Source organism: Ursus americanus, chromosome 28 (assembly GCF_024610735.1).
Source record: "Ursus americanus isolate L20-20 chromosome 28, mUrsAme1.1.p, whole genome shotgun sequence".
NCBI lineage: Eukaryota > Metazoa > Chordata > Mammalia > Carnivora > Ursidae > Ursus > Ursus americanus.
The window spans coordinates 20,791,206-20,811,602 of NC_142154.1; the positions used below are offsets into that span (position 1 = coordinate 20,791,206).

Consider the following 20,397-nt stretch of genomic DNA (forward strand, 5'->3'; position numbering starts at 1 on the left):
TGAAGAATGACTTTCACGTATTTTAAAGGTGTGTGTGTGTGTGTGTGTGTGTGTGACAGAGGGAAAGAGAGAGAGAGTCTCAGAGGGAGACAGAGAGGGAGAGAAGGAGGGAGGAGTATGTGTGGGGAGATGAGGAGAGAGAGAGAATAAATATGTGATAGAGACCTTATGTGACTGGCAAAGCCTAGAAATATCCCTCAGACATGAATGGTAAATAATGGCATTTTCAGACCAACAAAAGTAGAGAAGTCATTGCTATCTGACCTGCACATTAAAACAAACTAAAATCATATAATTCTAGCATGGAATAACAAGTCTAAATCTGTAATAACATAGCTTCAATGTATGTAAAACAAAAGTTGATAGAATTAAATGAGACATGAAGAAACCTACAATCACAAGGGAGCCTTTAACACACCTCTTTTAACAGTAGAACAAGAGGACAAAATCTCAGTTAAAGATAGAGAACATCTGAACAACAAAAATCAACAAAATCAATACAATTAACACATGTAAGGGGTGCCTGGGTGGCTCAGGTGCCTCGGTGGCTCAGTTGGTTAAGCACCCAACTCTTGGTTTCAGTGCAGGTCAAGATCTTGGGGTCCTGGGATTGAGCCCTGCTTGGGTTCTGTGCTAAGCATGGAGTCTGCTAGTCCCTCTCCCTCTGCTCGTCCCCCTGCTCGTGCTCTGTCTGTCTCTCTCAAATAAGTAAGTAAATAAATAAATAAAAATCTTAAAAAAATTAACACATATAAAACACTATATCTGAGAAGGGAAGAACTCAATTTTTTTTCAAGTTCATAGGGAATATTTTCCACACTTTATCATATGCTGGTTCATAAAGCAAGTCTCAACAAAATTTAAATGTCTGAAATCATTCATTGTATAATCTCTGACTTTAGAAGAAGTAAGGTAGGAAAAAAACACTAAAAAAGTCCTGTATTTTCTTAGAATTAAGCAATATACTTTTAAATAATCTATGAATCAAAGAAAAAATTGCAAGAGAAATTAGAAAATGTTTTAAATTGAATGATAAATAACCTATCAACAACTAATATTCAGCTAAAACACTGCATAGAGAAGCACATATGGTTTTAGAGATGTGTAGCATTATATAGCACACTGCCAAAGAAAATGTAATGGCATAAGCTTCCATCTTATGAAGCCAGAAGAAAGAGTAACATATCTAACACAAAGGAAGAAGATGAAAGAAAAAAAAAATAAAGAGCAGAGATTAATGAAACAGGAAATAAATGTAAAATAAAAAAGCCAACAGAGGCCAAAATAGAATCTTTGAATAGATTAGTACAATATGGAAGTCTCTAGTAACATTATTAATGAAAATAAAAGGAAATTACTAAGTATCAACATTGGAAATGAAAGGAGGCATCATCATAGATCCTGTAGACATTCAAAACTAGTGAGCATTAACATCAATGACTAAAATGAAAAGACAAACAACTTGGAGCAACCAGAACTCTAGACAGAAGAGCAAATTGGTACATTCACTGAAAATTTTTATAAAGCTAAACATATGTAAAATCCCATGACCCAGCAGTACCACTCCTAGGTACATATCTGAAGAAATATATACATGTGTTCACCAAAAACATGTATAAGAATGTTCACAGTGGTACTGTTTATAATAAAATACTGGAGACAACCAATGTTTTGGACTGAATGTTTGTATCCCCCCAAAAATTCATATGTTGAAGCCCTAACCCCTAGCAGTATTTAGAGATGGGGCCTCTGAGGAAGAAATGAAGGTTAAATGAAGTCATAAGTTTGTGGCCCTGATGTGAAAGGATTAATGTCCTTATAAGAGACACCAGACAGCTTATTCTGTCTCTGTACATACGTACTGAGGAAAGGTCACATGAGGACACAGCCAGGGGCAGCTGCCTATGAGCCAGAGAGTCCTCATCAAAAACCAAATTGTCTGGCAGGTTGATCTGAGACTTTGGAATTGTGAGAAAATAAATTTCTGTTGTTTAAGCCATGTAGTTTCTGGTATTTTGTTATGACAGCCTGGTCTAAGAAACCAAATGTCCATCAACAACATAATGGATAAATAATTTGTAGTATATTTCTACATTGCAATACCAGATAGAATAAACTATAATTACCCTTAATAATACGATTGATTCTCACAAGCTTAATAGTAAGTGAATGAATCCAGAACTTAACCCTTTCATGATTCCATTTATATAAAGTTCACATAGAGGCCAAATAAATCTATGTTGTTTGAAGTCTGTTTTCTTGACCTGAATTTCTTGACAGGGATCCTTGTGGTAGAATGTGTTCTGTTCTGCACTCAACTGTTTTGACACTTTTCTATATGTGTGTTATGTTTCAACAAGGAGTTAAAAAAAATGAAAGGGTGTTGAGCCTAGCTCTGGAGACTATCACGAGAGAGAGACAGCTGGAAGCCACTGGCACTGGAGAAGACATTTTGAAGGCAAAAGAAAAGGTCCAGGAGGTGACATTCCTGAGAGCTGGTGCTTGCTGGATGAAAGATCCTTGGAAAACCCCAAACTGCAAATATTTCCATTTCACATTATTTTCCCCATGAAATGCAAGAGTGTTTCTCAACTATTGAAGAGGCAGCTTCAATAAACATAAGACTATAAAGTCAATAAAAATAAGACTAAGTCTTATACATACTGCCACTAAAACATACTTCAACATCACATTTTTCCTATTTCTACAGAGTTATTGATAGACTGGCATCTCATAGATCTAGCCACCATTAATTTTATTTTACCACTTTTTAAGCCATGAAAGTTCTATTTTCTTTTTTTTCTTTTTTTTTTAATAATGATTTTTTATTATATTATGTTAGTCACCATAAAGTTCTATTTTCTAACCATTCCTTGGACACCTCCCTCACTTTCTTTTTACTTCGAATATCTGGATTACCAAATGGAATCCCTTTTGTTGCTTTCTTTTTCCTCACACACAAATAAAAATGAGAACAGTGATCATACAATAGTGGTAATGAATATTTTTTGATTGTATGAGATCTGCTCACTAGGTATATCACATGAGATTCATTGATCACTACATATTATGAGACTCTAGGATCAGTTACCACACATCAGAATGAGGAGGGTTTGATGCAAAGATTGGGGACTGTTGTAATTTTTGGGTCCTCCTTCACTTTGCCTCTTTGTCCGTTGTTTCTGCTCAATGCCATCAGCAATATGTCTCTCTATGACTGAGTGACTTTGTTGCTTACTTCATATTTGTCCTCTCAGAGAGTAATCCCTTGGAGATTTTCTCTGGTACTAGTGATTTACTCTTTTCAGGAAATCAAGAAATCATGCAATTATTATAATAATTATTATTTTCTTTTCCTTTTTTTTCACTTCTAGTTAGTTAACATGTAGTGTAATATTAATTTCAGGAGTAGAATTTAGTGGTACATCACTTACATATAACACCCAGTGCTCAATACAACAAGTGCCCTCCTTAATATCCATCACTTACTTAATCCACCCCCAACCCACCTCCCTCCATCAACCCTCAGTTTGTTCTCTATTGTTAAGACTCTTTTATGGTTTGCTTCCCTCTATTTTTTCCCTTTCCCCTATTTTCATTTGTTTTGTTTCTTAAATTCCACATATGAGTGAAATCATATGGTATTTGTCTTTCTCTGACTGACTTATTTCACTTAGCATAATACACTCAAGCTCCATTCATGTCCCTGCAAATTGCAAGAAAGAAATCATGCAATTATTATTTGGAATGGAAATCATATGAGCAGCTGATGGGAGATGTGGAGGTGATTAATACCAATACCGCACCTAGCACACAGTAGAAGCTATGCAAATACGTGATGGCTATTATTATCAAAAGCACAGTATCGTAGCGCTTATCCCAACCCCACTCCAGATGACCATATCTTTCAAGAGAGCCCAGTAAGAAGGCCTGGTTTCCTCAGAGGACTCAAAAACATGCTGTTTTAGATCTGAAACCATCAAGAGTGGGATTCAACCCAGATATACCACTGATCCAAGTGAAGTGGCTAATGATGACACATGAGAAGGTTGGGAAAATTCCTTTGACCATAATATATTCTACATGATTTAAGCTCCCATTCTGGAACTTTAAGCATAGGGGAATCATCAAAATGCAAATAACAACATTGCATCTGTGGTAAGCAGACTTCTAAGGTGACCCCAAGATACCCTCCTTCTGGGGGGGATCCCCTCCTCTTGAGTGTGGGAGGGATGCTACCCACATGATTAGGTTATATTTCCTGGCAACGTGAGGGTTTTTGCAGAGGTAATTAGTTGACTTTTCAATTGACCTGAAAGGTCCACCTAATGAGGTGACCACTTTAAAAAAAGATTTGGTGGTCAGAGAAGAAGGAAGTCAGAGAGAGGAGAGAGAAGAGGAGAGGGGAAGAGCGAGGAAGGGAGAGAAGAGAGAGATCCTCTTGCTGGTTTTGAAGAAGTAACCTGGCATGTTATGACGAAGGCCATGTGGCAAGCACCTAGGTCTAGAGCCATCTCTATTTGCCCAGAGTTCCCCTACCAAGAGCTATCAAGCAAGCTGGAACCTCAGTTACTTAGCTGCAAAGAACTGATTTTTTTTTTTTTAGATTTTATTTATTTATTTTAGAGAGGTGGGGGAGGGGCAGAGGGAGAGAGAATCTCAAGCAGGCAGACTCCCCACAGAGTGCAGAGCTGGACGAGAGGATCCATCCCACAAGCCTGAGATCATGACCCTGGGCTGAAATCAACAGATGCTCAGCCAACTGAGCCACCCAGGTGCCGCCACAAAGAACTGAATTCTGACAACAACCTGAGGAGGCATTCAGAAGTAGATGTCTCCCTAGTTGGGCCTCCAGCTCAAGACAGCCCCTGACAACTGGATTTCAGGCTTGAGGGGCCCTGAGCAGAGGACCCAGCTAATAGGTACACACTGCTGATCCACGAAACTGCGGGACAATACGTTTGTAGCTGTTAAACCTGTGGTGATTTGCTATGCAGCAAAGAAAATGGATACAGCATCCTTTAGCCAGAGGACATTCAAATAGGAATTGCGTCTATCTGTTTCATGCTCCTGTGCCGGGACAGTTTAGAAGGTGTCTAGGACACACTTGCTCATCTGTAAGCACAGTGCTAAGGGGAGCATGCATGAACAAACACCTTAAGTCACAAGGAAAGCTGAGAACACTTCAGCCCAGGGCTGGGAGCATGTGCACACCGAAGACAGGGCAGGGAGATGGGGTGCAGCTTGCCAGAGACCCATCCTGGACAGGACATGGCGGGGGGTGGGGGCCCAATCTTCACCTCGTCTGACCGTTTCTTAGTCTCAAGAAGCCTGAAGCACGCATGGCCAAAAAAGTCCCTTTGGCTCAATTCCACTTTGGCACTTCTTTAAGATGTCTAGAAAACTGGGGGAGACTGGTGGGCAGGTGGAGGTGTGTTGCTTTCTCTAAGAACTCTTTCTTCTTATAACTCTCACTGCCTGGGGCCTGGCATGTCCCTGCTCTTAGGGGCACTTCTAAACCTTCTCTCCTTCTTCAAGACGTGTAGCCTCTTGGGAACCTGCACCAGCAGGCTTTCTGTTCATACTTCCTCTGCTGCTGTTGTCCCAACAGCAGGTCACTGTCCCTTGGTCCTGGAGACGTTAGCCCCCAGCACAAGGAACACCTTGTCCCCCTGTCCCCAGGCATACTTAATCCTTGTCCTCAGGTCACCTTATGCATTTCATCGCATGCCACCCATGTCATTCGGGTTCTCTCTCTCAGGTATCTCTCCTCTCTGGCCTCTGAGCCCTGGAGGGCAGGACCACATCTCCTCTGTGTGGACCTGGGGCATAGGGGGATTGAACATGCTCTGGATTGACCCTGGAGGTGTGGTCCTGGCAGCCCCAGGCTTCCCTGTGCTGGGAGGAGAAGGAGCAGAATGACCTAAAGAAAGCATGACCTTCTGATCCTGAGGGAGACAGTGGCACTGCTTTATATGCACAACACTGAGCCTGTCACAGCAGGCCAGGTGAGGTGCCAGGCACAGAGGTGGGGGGACAGACTCTATAGCTTTTAAGAAACCCCTTTGGTAGGATTCCATTCTCATCCTCCAGAACCTCCAGAAGATTGATTTCTTCTTCTTTTTTTCCTGTTCACCTCATGAATCCAATCTAGATAGTGCCATCTCTCCCCAATTATTAAAAGCTTTCCAACATTCTCAGCAACCTGAGGCCTTATATAGAACAGGGAAAGTACCTGATGTTTCAGGGGGTGGGAATGCTACCTGAAAAGGTGCTCATTTTATACAAATTAGATAATGTTCTTGCCCAGATTCTCGTTCTTACCTCCCTGTCTTCCTGTATGCCGCCATGTTCACTTGCTAGAAAATATGTCATAGGATTGGTCATTAATGTTGCTCCTAAGCCAGGGAGAAGGTGCTTCGGAAACCAGCATGTGTGTTAGGTATCTTGTTATCCTCAAGAACTTAAAACAAATTGTGATTCAGCCCATGAACTGCTCACCCATCTCAAATGGGGCACACCGTGAAGTCATGCTCGATGAGCAGAATCTGGCTCGTGTGAGATCCCAAGCAGCTTTGCTCTCTGGGGTGGAGTGGGGGTGGGTGGGCAACTTTCCACCTCTTCGTGGGGCATTCCTGGACTCTGACCCCAGGAGAGGAGCCTCGGGGGTGTGTCAGTTCACCAGCACAGCCAGAAGTCATCTTCCCTCTGGAAGGAATCTTGCACATCTGGAGATTACCTTTCATCTAGAAGGAACCATGTACACCTAGAAGTAAACTTCCTGGTTCTGCAAATTAATGCCCTCTGAAATGGGGCATCTTCCCTTCATTCAAATTTCTTCTGGGGAATGGATCATTTTCTAAATCTCACTGTAGCCCACATAGTTAGTCACACTTGGAAGGTAACCGAATCATGACAAAACTTAGTATGTGGCTAGGGGGATGGAAGCCAAGGCTTAATGGTTTGGTTTCAGTTGGCTTCCAGAAGTCAAGACTCTCACGCAGTTGAAAGCATTCCTAGGACTGTCAGTCGGATGTGACCACCCTGGGAGGATGACCCAGCTATGATAAATGTCAGTGCCTTCCAGCTTCTGGAGAACCAAAAACAGCTCCATGTTATTCTAACATCTCCAGCCAGACCCAGGTTGGGATGCCCACGATTAGGTGATCTTCACATAAGCAGGGTGATTGGGAACATGGTACAAAGTTCCTATTTTTAGCTTTGACAGAGTGGACATTCAATCTCTTCACACAATAACTTCACTTAAGAACAGAAGACAGACCCACAAACGTGGGAACGGGCACTGTGAATAGAAAAAACACCACAAAACGTGTGTGCCTGCAGAGAAGACAATGGCAGGTGAACTCTGTCGAGGGAGGCTGGTGGTATTACGGGTGAGGAGCGGTTAGTCACTCATTCTGCCTTTTCCAAGCAACGTTCCTGATTCATAGACGATAATGGGACCAGTTAACTCGAGCTTTGTAACAGATGGTTACCACAGTTTAAAATAAGATGTCATTTTTCTCATCACCCACGAAGAAAACAAAACGTGACAAGTCTCTAGGAGAAAGATGAGCACATCTTGCCCTGAATGTGACCCTGTGATTCCTTTTAATACCACTGTCCTTACAGAGCGACCCCGCCCACCCAAGGTCACTGATCCCCCTTCTCTGGGCCTTGCCTGTGCTTCTACAAGTCCTCCCGCGGGACTGCAATGTTCTGCCCAGAGTCTCTCTCCCTAGCGTTTCTGTCCAGCTCCAGACCCCCTCATCCACCTGATATTCAACACAGAGCAGAGCTGTGCTGGGGGCATGGTGGGAGCTTGCTATGAAAGCTCACTTCCTCCCCAGGGATTTCTTCTCACACTAACTCCGCATCTATATCCTTAACCTGGGCCTTTCCTGACCTCCAGACTCTCATGTTCAACTGAAAAGTAATGTCACAAGTCTCACCAGGATCTCTGACCTAGCCTGCCCCTCCTGGCCCGTCCATTGCCCCCCAAACCTGCCCCTCCCCTAGGGGTCTGCATCTCCCCACAGCACTGTCATCTACCCACACGCTAAGGAAGGGCTACATTGTTGGGGTCATGCTTGACTCAGCTCTTTCAGCCATGGCCCCCATCCAGTCCATCAGCAAGTCCCATGGGTCCACCTTCAAAGCAGATCCTGCTTCAGTATCTAGCTTCTTCTCGTGACTTCCACTGCTACCCCCAGGGCTCTGGCTACCCCTCCTCCCCTGAGCTAAAGCAGCTACCTCTTCCTTGCTCTTCCTGCTTCTTCTCTTGCCCTCTTAGACTCCATTCTCAGCAGAGCACCAGAATACATCAAATGCAAATCTAAACATGTCACTCCCCTGCTCAAAATCCTCCCTGGACTGCACATCTGACCTACAGTTAAGCCCCAGGGCTTACAGTGGCTCCCTGGGCCCCTAGCTACCATTCTCCTGCCTTCCTTTCCAACTCCTCCAGCCTCCACTCCATCTGCTCCTGTGCCCCATCTTCCTTAAGTAGTGTGAAAGCCTTCGAGGCCAAGCCCCCTCTGCTGGGAACACCAGAGCAGATGTCTCCATCTCTCCCTCTTCCCTGCCCTCCAGAGGCTTGCCTTAGTCTCCCTCCTTTCTCCTCATACCCTCTACCTTGCTTCTTACCCCTTCCACAACTGTTCTCACTGCCTCACTTCACATTTTTCTTTCTTCCCCACTAGAATTTAATGTTTTCGAGCATGGGAATTTCACCTGTGTGGTGTAGTCATGGCCCCAGCACCTGCAATGGGCTGTTTCGTGGGAGCACAGGGTTGTGTTGGCTGAACTGGTCTTGGTTTGGCATCTCTCACACATCTCTGGCTCTAAATGTGAGAAAGTGAGGCTCAAGAAGGCCAAGTAACGTGGCCAAGTTCCCCCAGCTGACCTGGGACTCAGCTAGGTTGGGCTGACTCCGAAGCCTTCGAAACATCTGCCCATCTTACCACTTCTCTGGCAGATCTGCTTCAATCTGACCACCCTTCTGCGGAGCCAAGACTCAACACCACAAGTCAAAGGGGTCCCTCAATATTTCTTGACATCTATATTTCAATTTCTCAGGTATGCTGTATCTACTCTATTACACAGACACGTCTCTGCCCTTTGGGTTCATATACCCACTGAGGCACCGCACACCATCTCGCCCACAGTGGCGGGCGTCAGGAACAGACACCAGTGGTTACTTCTCAGACCTAGAGACCTGTGATCTTGGAGTCTTCTTACACATAAATGAAGCAAGATAGCCTGATGGAGAAATTTATGGTTTCCTGTATTTTCCATGGAAGGTAATCATTAAAGAATTAAAGGCATTTTTCCTTCATCTCTTAGGTCAGTGCTCATATGTACTGAACACCTGTCCTTTTGTTGCTCTCAAGATTGTCATGGGGTGGGAGGGAGTAGGTTGTACCCTGCAGGGATTGAAGGCCTGGGAGAATGGCACTGTGGGTTCTGTGGGAGGTGAAGACTGGCACCCCACTCGACATAGAGGCCCCTCAAATAGATGGGCTGCCCCATGCCTTACCAGGCACTGAGAGAGCAGAGCCAAGCCCTTATAATGGACCAGGGGCAAAACTAACTGAATGAAGGTCAATTTATTCCCAATTTTTGGGACCACATGAACCCCACGTTCCTGTAGAGTCCTAAGGGCAGGGAAAGCCCACCCCCTACCCCGAGACCCTGTGACCGAGATATTTCCTTCCCACGTCAGCTAGAATTATGCCTCAAACAAGTGGTTATTTTTGGACATCTATGTTAATCTTCCATGTATATAGTATATGTGCACACATGTATACCAACAGCTTATCCACAACTACCCTGAGCATTAAATTACTTCAAGGAGGAATCTATACTTTAAACCTGGCAATACTGAGTGGCTTTCTCAAATCACTATTTCATGGAAGAGCTCCATCTTCCCCATGGACATTAGTGGTGGCTCCTGATAGTAACAACAGGAGCACAGCCTGGGTGGGAGAGAATACCCCCGCCCAGTGGGTCATACTCATCACCCAGATGGGGTGGGGCACTGGCTGGGGCTAGCCTGACGTGAGCCAGGGTCCCCACCAGAATCCCTGCTTGGAAGTTGAAGAAAGAAGTCAAGAGAATTCATATGGATGACAGGCTGGGGTCAGTTCTATGCTATGGAAGTGAACACGTTTACTCTTTATGCCTACGTTGTTTTTCAGTTCCTCATTTCCCCGTGCTAGGCAGAGTCCCGATGTTCAGCCTCTTACTGCTCCCAAAGCAGGGGGCAGCCAGGCAGGCTCCCCAAGGCTTCCTGCAGCATAGATGGAGTGCCTTCCCAAAGCTGGGTGGGGACCCCTGCTGCCCCTTCTCTCCATCCTCTTGGCACGTGACAGAAACAGTGTTAGTGAATTTAGCGTCTTTCCTCGGTAAGTTTGGGTTCTTAAAAGGTGCTTTCCAAGGCTGGATGGTTGGAATAAATAGTACCCTTTTAAAATACTAATCCAGAAGGTAAGATGTAGGGGAGAAAAATGAGTATGTAACATATGGAAAGAAATAACAGAAAAGACATTACAAAGAAGTAAGGGATTTTGCTAAGCATGGCAGGGTGGAAGGGGGGTTATCGTGGTGCCACAGAGGGAGCGCTGCGCCCTTTACCGGGACTCTACCCACCTTCCAAGGAAGCAGGCACCATTACCAGTGCTACCAGCCACTGTCACGACCTAAGTCCGAGCTGGGTAGCATTCGAGAGAAATTAGCTCATGAAACGCTTTTCTTTCTTAACCTATACCAATTTCCCCCTTCTGTATGAAGAATGACTCCTTCTTTTAAAATCTCATATCTGAAGTATTCACATAGAAGCATCTTTAAAAGAGCCAGCCTCCACAGTGAGTGGTTTAGGATTGTTGCTAATCCAGGTGAATTGTTTTGTGATTGTTGATCAGTCAGTGACCCTGGGATAAGAAAGAGCAGGGCTGTGGGTGTCAGTCTTTGGGTTGCTTTTGACAGCTTTGTAGGAGCTGAGGAAACAAGTCATCTGCAGTCACAACACCAGATCCACTGAGTTACTAGGAGTGCAGACCCTGTTCTCAAACCAAGCATGCCAAGGGTAAGGCTCCCGAGTCCTGAGGCTGAGACTGATCACCAATACGGCCCTACTGACCACCATCCCTTTGTTTGTCTACACGAATTTTGTGCTATCTTTCTTGGAGCAGGTGGGTGAGGATGTCTCCTAGAGATCGTTCTACAAGAAATGAGATGAAGCCAAGTAGACACGGAAGCTGAGATCTGGTGAAAACACCCAAGTGTCAACTTTCTGGATGCTTCCCATTTGCCCTGCAGATCTGTGCTCCCCCTAGTCTGCACCTACAGGGCGACCCCAGTAATGGGCTCTCTGCTCTCTCCCCTTCTTCTGGTGAGAGGCACTGGTCAGAGCCTGGATGGTGGAGGAAGAAGGTGGTTGGAGTATTATTTTTTCAGACTCTTTTCTCCTAGAAGCCACACCTCTCTAAGTACCTTTCTCCATCAGCTCCTCTCATCGTTTGCCTCTTTGCTACCAGGATTGGTAGGAAATGATGGGTCCATCTGCCAATGTCAAGATCATAGCAACTATAGATCCTTCTCTTCAGTCTTCTGCAACACTCCAAAGGCATGGGCATTTTCATTGTGCCTTGGGGAAGAGCTGAGACAAGCCTGAATCCCTGACAGAGCAGCACCAGGTGGCTGCCGGCCTGAACAGCCAGAGGCTTCACCATGCTCAGTCAGGGGCTCCCTGCCCCTGGGATGTGCCACACAGGAGCACCTCCATGTGTCAGGCCTTCGGAAGTGGAGTTTCCACCCCACAGCAGCTGGGAAGAGCGGGCTGACAGTGGAGTCAGAATCGGAGAGCCTTGCTCCCTGGCATGGCAGCGTGAGGACACACTCCAAGTGCACTGTCAACCTACAATGGCAGGTGGGGCCCCCTGGGAGGTGCATGCTGGGCCTGGCAAGGGCATAGAGTCTTCTGGATGCTGCCTGAGAAGCCCCTGAACATGTGATTTTGCAAAGATATATAATGAAAATGGTTATGAGTGAGATAGGATATTTGCTCTGTCTCAGGAAGAACCTATATCTGCTTTAGACATTAGTTTTGAACTAATTATTTTGTCCTTAGGACCTCCAAAGAAGACAAGTCTGGCTTGCTCCCCAAATCTCTTCCTCATTGGGATGTCAGAAGAAACGCTGAGAAAAAGGAGGAGCGTGAAGTCAGGATTTGTGTTTCTTCAACCCGGAGGCCGGGAGGGTAGAAGAGGACAGCCACACAAGGCGCATGCCATTTCATACTCAAACAGCTTCCCCGGGCTGCCACCTGACTTCCCATCTTTGCAGGAAAACGGAAGATCAGGTTACATAACTTGCTCATGTCCGCAGGAAGTGACAGGGTCTCCTATTTTTTTCAAAGCCCATGGTCTTTCTTACCTTTCACTCACAGGAGGGTTAGTTGGAAACAGAAGAAAAGTAAGGCAAAGCCACAGAGAGTTCTCTTTAGAGGGGGCTGGCCTAGCCAGGTCGGATCTGGGAACAAAGGGAAAACTCAACAGGTCTCAGCACCACACTGTCATTGACCCCTACCAGCTGGCACCGGGCTGGAGCAGAGCTTGTCTGCAGAGCTGGGGGTTTGCTGCAAGTACCTGGAGTCTGCATTGAAAACACTTGAGTCAGACAACTTGCCTCTCCCTTGTTCACTGATCTAAGTTAGGCCAGCCTCACTTGCTCCCTGAGCTAGGGAACACGGGCCTGCTGGGGCCAGCTACTCACCTGCCTGCTCCAAAGCCACCATGGTCGCCTGCTCGATCAAGTCCCGTTCGATGAAGCTCCTGAAGTCTTCGCTGTACACGCTCAGATCTGGCAACTGGAACGTGTAGATGGGCATCTCCAGGGGGAACTGCTCATTGTTGCACTCACTTGCCACGTGGGACCGGGCCAGGGAGACAATCGCTGAGCTGGCGTGGGAAATCCCCCGGGAAAGTCGCTTTTCTGCAGGGAGAGGGGGAAGGACGACCACAGGAACTGAGTGGGGTGGGCGTGTGGCTCTGCGAGCATGCATGCACACACACGTGCATGCACAAATATGCTCCCACACGTGTCCACACACATTCACAGGCACACCTGTCACTCTTCCTGCAGGCCTCCCTCCTGCTGAGCTAACATTACCACCACCTGGCATATGGCACTTACTCACTCTGAGTCATGAAACCATTCAGAAAGAGGCGAGCTGCAAGTCTACCACATAAGGACACAGCAGCATCATGAAAGATCACCAGTCTTGGTTTTTTGGGTCTTAAGTTAACAGCTAACTCAGTTCAGCAGAGATGCCCCTCTGCTCAGCTGAAGGCCACAAGCCAGACTGCTCTTTGTTTTACATGTTTATATACTTAAAGCAAGAAGCAATTGGTTCAGGCTTTCCCCATGTGGCTTGGATTGTAAGAGAGGTTACTTTACTAAAGGTACCCTGATAACCATATCCCACGTGACGACGATGCCCCAAATACAAAAATACAAAGCCATCATATTTGTTTCTCTTCTCTATTTTTTAAAAAACATTTTATTTATTTGAGAGAGAGAGTGCACACACGAGAGAGAGCACAAGTAGAGGGGAGCAGCAGAAAGAGAAGCAGACTCCCCACTGAGCAGGGAGCCTCATGCCGGCTCAGTTCCAGGACTCTGGGCTGATGACCTAAGTTAAAGGCAGACGCTTCACTGACTGAGCCACCCAGGCATCCCTGCTTCTCTTCTGTTTGCCACTGCCACAGCACTCAAGAAGTGCCCGTCTACTCTGGCTGGAGTTTCCAGCCGAAGTGTGAGAAGTGCAGTGCAGAATTCCTCTGACATACCTGATGTTGCCCCGTGAGGAAGTTAGTCACGTGATCTCAACGCCACAGGAAAAAAGCGGATGTCTTTGTTCTCTTGGCACTGTGAAAGCATACTTGGTTTTTTAAGCCCTGCTCTTAACAGCTAACATTTACCATAATAGAAGAATTCTTAAACACATGGTAGTAGGGGGACTTTTTTTTTTTTTTTTTACAATCAATATTCGCAATAATGGAGAATTCTTCTAGCAAGGTAGAAGTCCTCTTTCAATTTGCTCAGGAAAACAAAATTCAGACTGGTGTTTGAATGAGTGCTGTCTAAGCCCTGTGGCAAATTCATAAGTGTATCCACTCAGGTCACGAGGACTCCCACTTCATGTCAGATTCGGCGGTTCACTGATCACTCTGTGTGCATGCTGCTGGCATTCTGAAGCAGGTCTCTGCCCGCCTGTGCTCGCAGAAGACCCACACCCATGCCTTCATCCAGAACGGGGGCTTCATACCTCCCCAAGTGCAAGAGCAGTGGACAGAAATGCCATTAAAGTCATTTTGTTACAGCAGACTAAAAACAAAAGGCTTTTGATCCTGGGTAAGTTGGTTTTAAGTTTAAAGTCAATTCTCAGAAGCCTCAAGTATCTGGGCATTAAAATGAATGGTGAGTTCCGCAGACAGAGTATTTTAAAATGAGTAGTTTTGATTCACCTTCAGTTGGATTCTGAGACCATGATGATGACCAGTTATTTTGGATTTCAAGGAAAGGCAAAGAGCAGTTAAACCACATGGAACATGAGAAAGAAGAGACATGGCGCACGCAGGGCCTGGCTTGTCTACCACTGGGGATGGCCCCATTGCTTCCTGCACTTGGTCCACGGTCTTGAGAGCAGGAGCAGAGGAGACTCCGAGTCCTTCTGCCATGTTCTCCAGGTCTCACAAATCATGCTGCTGTCTCACCTCTTGCTACAGACCACTGTTTCTGTATCTGGGAAAGTAGGAACTGCCTCACCCTTTGGGACCCGATGGAGATGGACATCAGATGCTCTTTAACACCTGAGGTGCTGTGTGACCCCACAGTCCACTGGGAAGACTCACGTTGCTGCTCTCAACAGTGGGAATCTGCTGGGCAAGGTCATCCATACTCCTTTACGGCTTATCACTCAGTACCTCTTTGCCAATTGATGAGATGCTATTAGGACCTTAGGAGCATTGTGCTTCGTAGTATAATATGATGCTGTTAAGCAGTTACAAATATTAAATATTTGGAGCCTGAATGAAAAACCCTTTTGGAGGGGGCTGGGTGGCTCAGTCAGTTGAGCGTCTGATTCTTGGTTTTGGCTCAGGTCATGATCTCAGGGTCCTGGGATTGAGCACCACGTCAGGTTTCCCACTCAGTGGGGAGCTTTCTTGAGGATTCTCTCCCTCCCTCTCTCCATCTCCCTCCCCCTCCCTTTGCTCTCTCTCTCTCAAATAAACAAATAAATAAATCTTAAAAGAAAAAGGTTTTTGAACTAAAAGTAAATTATGTTAAAGCTCATATAATGAGAAACATATGCTCCTAATTCTAACACTTCCCCACCACCATCTCCATGAATGCACATAAGCAATCACACATAGACACACACACAAATGCACACACGCAAACACACTTACACACACACTGATTCTTTAAACATGAGCTCAGTGATCCTTCTTTTAGAGGTATAAATGAATTGTTTTACAGGAACTACCATGTTCAGAGTTATGCCCCAGAGAAATAGAGATATTAAACAAAAACACAGTGAGAGAACGCATAGAATTTTGCAACTATTGACAAAACCAACTCAAACTGATCTGTGATTTAGGCCAGGGGAGGTGTTTTAACTATATTTTCTTATCTTCTGTATTCTTGATGCTCTGGCACCTGGGGCATCCCTGACTGGGGAGAGGCTCTCCTTACTAGGAATAACTAATTCTGAAAGCAAATGACTTGGAAGAAAGGAACATGCCTTTCTTATGCAAACCAACCAATCCAGAGCCCATACTCTGAACCACCTCTTCCATCTGGTTCTTACACTCCAACAAACAGTATTTCTCTGCACCCCAGGGCAAGGTGCAAGACAACCAGGGATAGCTCTTAAATCCCAGAGAGCCTGCTGAAATTATTCAATTTTGCCAGTCCTAAATCTGTTTACCCTGCCTTGCCTGTTCCAAGGAAATCACAATAAAAGCTCATGCCCATGTTTCTCCTCTCTGTCCCTTCTGCCTCCTGACCAACCTTGGTGCTTCCCCATGTGGTCCTGCACGTGTGTCCTGCTTTTAGGGAACTGTGAGTGTAACAACTTCCTTCACGATATTCTTTTCCATGTTTGCACATCTTATTATATATGATTAAAACAAATCCTAGATATTTTAAAACAGGTGCACAAACCTTTTCTGAAAGGGACAGATATCAGTACTTTAGGCTTTGTAAGCCAGAGCCTTAGTCAGTTCATAAATGAATGGGCATGAGGGTGTTTCAATAAAAACTTTATTTAAAAAATAGACAGTAGCCAGAATTGACTCATAGGCCATTGCTTGCTGACCCCTAATTTATAGTATGAAGACATTCATTTTCCATGTTAGTGCCTGCACTATGATTTCAAGAACTCAGTTAAAGGATACATATACCTAATTAAACTATAATTTCCAATTTTTAAAAAGAACATAGGATTATTTAAAAAACTCAATTAATGGAATTATGTGACAGTTTTATTATTTTTTTCTTTAACTAATACGTGATAAAAATTAGATAGCAGCAGGTATCAGTTACATTTATTAGGCTCTGAATCCATTAACCTCTCTGGAAGCAGAGAAGAGGGTCCTTCCAGCCTCCTCAATGGGAGGATAAAATAATGGGTTGGTTGGATTGCTGCCAGTCAAAAAGAGCAGAACAGCCATATGTATATATTTAGAAAACCCAAGATATTCTCTTAGAAAAAATGATTAGTATTATAAGAGAATATATGTAAATTATTGCATAAAGTACAAATATGGAAAAAGTAAGTCGCTTTTCTCTATGTCTAAAATCTTAGAATCTGACTAAATGGAGAGGCATAGTTAATGTTCTTGGGTGGGAAAACAATATTACAATATGCCAATTATTCTTAAAATAACAATTCAATCCAATTCTGACCAGAATTCCAAGCTTAAGGTTTATATGGCAGAACAAAATGTCCAAAAGTAATGAAAAATTTTTGGAAAAGAATAGCAGTGAAAGAAGTTGCCTTAACAGAAAGTATGGTATATGAACTACCAGAGTTAAGGTAATAGGATGGGTGACCACATGGTTTGACAGACACAGTCTGGAAACAGATCCAAATATATTTGGGAATTTAATATATGGCAAAGTTGGCATTTTAGTTCAATGGGTAAAGAATGCTTTATTCAGTAAATGTGCTAGAGTAACTCACTCTTGATCCAGAAGAAAGCAAGGCTAGAATCTTTCCTATTACTTACAAAAATTTTCAAATCAATCAAAAGACCGGAGGACAAAATTTTAAAATGAATGTAGGAACATATTTCAGTAACTTTGTATTCCAGGAGCCCTTCTAAAGTGAGAGAGGACATCCATCAGCCATGAATGCATAGTTAATATAAACATTTTGTGTGGCAGAACATTCTGTAAACAAAGTCATAAAGCAAACGATACACTGGGAAAGACAAACACACATATAAAAACGCATGATCATAATCTTAATCACAAAGAATGCTATACATTAATCAGAAAACTGAAGAACAATTCAATACAAAAATGGGCAAAGTATGGGAACAGGCATTCTGCAGAAGGGGAAATCCAACTGGCTAACAAAGGACAATATGAAAGTTAAAATAAGACACCTTCTTCCACCCTTAGTGGTAGAAAAGCAAAGTCAAGTCACCACAAAAACATCCAGTGCTGGTGAGAGTGGAGGGAGAGACCTCATCTCACATATCACAAGCAGAAATGGGTCCGGGAAAAAAGTCCTCAGGTTACTGAATTAAAAATACACAGGTACTGGCACACCAAATCCACTCTGGAAACACTAACCTATAGAAATAAAAGCACTAGTATCTAAGATCACAGGCATAAGGTTGTTTATTTTAGCATTGCTAGTAGTATCGAAAACAAGCAAAACAAAACAAAACAAAAACCTAAGCAAAACCAGAATAACCATTAATACAGGAGTGGTTTAAAAATTATTGTAGCTGTGGAATAAAATAGTGAGACTCTACTCATGATTCAGTGTTCAGTGAAACAAGTGATTTGAGAAACATTATGTGCATTTGACCCTGATGCATTTTGAAAGAGCGCAGGGAAAGCAAGGAGGAGACAGACGAGGATATAATCGTTTGTTATTACATCAGTGGGATCTGAGATGGGTGGAGAAGAAAACTCTGAAGTTCTCCTTATATATTTTGTGCTGTTTCTTTCATCACGATAAACACATCTGACTTCTGTAATTAAGAAAAGGAATAGAGAAAACGGAGCCTGTGGGACAATGAGCACCGATCTGGAGACTGTGCTATGTAGGAAATAAGTTAAAGGACTACAGGTGTTTGGCCTGGAGACACCAGGGCTGCAGGAGCAGTGCCGGCCTTTAATCACGTGGGGTCCCTGGGAACTGGACTTCTCCTGCCACTTTTCCCAGGCAGAGGAAGGAGCGGGAAACGGAAGCTGCGGTGCACATTTCAGCTTGATGTGCGCAGAGAGTTGAATTTGCCTGCAGCCAAGGAGGGGTGATGACCCTGCCGTTCTTTGCACCCTCCACCCCTCATCCCTGCTACCCTATGCAAGCCATGGCTGTCTGGGGAAGCTCTTCCTGTGCTCAGCCCCTCACCAGGTACCTTGGGCAATGTCGTCCTGTCTCTGCAGGCAGGGCCGCTCCACCTTGTGGCCGGGTTGGGGCGGCTCTCGCTCTGGCTGCTTGGGGCACCTGCCCTCGTTGAACACATGCGGCAGGTTGGCTGTGTGCACCTGTCGGAGCTGCTCATAGTCACTCAGAGCGGCGGTCAGGTCCCAGTTTTTGCCTATGGACAAAAAATGACAGGAAATGACAATATTAATGATCTCATTGTAGAAGAAAAAAAAAACTGTGCAAGAAGTGTTCCTCATCAGCACATTGACTAATGAAATTTCCACCAGCAATGTTCGTTTTTCAGAGAGGTAAAATGGCTTGATGGGTAAGTAGAAGTTCACACCTGTGACGGATGTCCATCTGAAATATGTGACTGTATTTACTCTCATCACCTTTAGATTCATGCACACACATGTCAAAACATTACATTCCTAATTATCATGCCTTCCTCCACCCCTTTGAAAAATCAAGTTGTAGAGCTTGCTCTCTGAGGGAAGCAAAACATAAACTAAAAAAAGAAAAAAATCAATAAAAAGAATTCCCAAATTTTCTTTAGTCTTTCGCTTACATTTTTACTTCTCTTTTTAAGCTTAATAGGGGTAAAGCAGCAGCTTGGGAGGCATTCTCTGTGTAAAAGCCTTAGTGGGAGGCAGACTTCGGAACTCTGACCTTGAACTGGGTGAGATGCCAGTTGGGACTGGGGTCCTGGCCTGGGACAGCTCTCAGCAGGGCCCCTGAGCACCGAGATGGGTGCGGGGTGATGAAGGGGATTCTTTGCAACACTTGGGGGAGCTGTGGTGGGGGCTGGAACTCCGTGGGGGCTCTAATTCTGAGTCTGAGTCAATGGACTTCTAATAGAGGTACGGAGGCATTGCACACTGCATCCGATTCATCAGGCACCATGAGCTTTTTAAAGACAGGAATTAAAAACCTAGCTTTCATTTTAAAGAGCAAATAAAATCTTATCTTCCCCCGGTTAACTTTGAAGTGCAGGAATTAACCGTATTGACCTAATTATATGCTGAATTATGTTATATATACAATATAATGAGGTTTTGAATGTATAAAATATATCAGGACATCGCTTTTTCTTTCCCCTTCCACTTCTAGTGCAGACTTGATACTATCAATCATCATATGGCCATTGGTAATTTAATCACATATTTTTTTCTCCTGAGTCAGCTAACAAAGACGCATCAGTTGCATCTTTGCACCATCTCCGTGGGTAAGAAAAGCAAACTAATCTATCTGGGTCACACAACAGAAAAAACAGCAGGAGCTGGTGTTTTTGTAAGTGATAATAAATATGGAGTATTTGTGTCATGCAGCCTATCGTTAGTAGCAGAAGTGGAGGGTGGTGGTCGTGGCTGTGGGGCAATGACAGGGCTGATTTTGGGAAAGGAAACTAAGCAGAAATGTCAGAAAACACGTTCGCTCTTACAAGGGACTAATAACCACAGGGTACACGTACTCCCTACATGATCAAAACCTGGCATTTCAAGTCTCAGTGTTAGTGACTATCAAATGGGCATTCATGTACCAAGACAAAGATAAGACCCTGCCTTTAGGGAAATTATGCCTTAGCAGGGGTGATAACCTGAGTGGGCAGCCTGCTCTAAGGCAGGGTGAGGGGGGCAGATGCCCAAGGGAGGGTCAAACCTGTGTGGAGGAAGAAGGGCAAGGAGAGGGGAGGTGGAGGAGGAGCATTCCTGATGCCAGTT

The 20,397-nt window shown here is 44.4% G+C and overlaps 1 protein-coding gene across 1 annotated transcript in view; it reads right to left on the reverse strand.

Moving 5' to 3' along the window:
* Positions 1–20,397, reverse strand: part of OTUD7A (OTU deubiquitinase 7A) — a 373,949-nt gene that overhangs the window by 80,346 nt on the left and 273,206 nt on the right. The window contains exons 5-6 of the mRNA XM_045795350.2: positions 18,666–18,848; positions 12,775–12,993 (exon numbers count right to left, since the gene is read on the reverse strand). Coding sequence (XP_045651306.1) covers positions 12,775–12,993; positions 18,666–18,848 — 402 coding nt within the window. The remainder of the gene's footprint in view (positions 1–12,774; positions 12,994–18,665; positions 18,849–20,397) is intronic.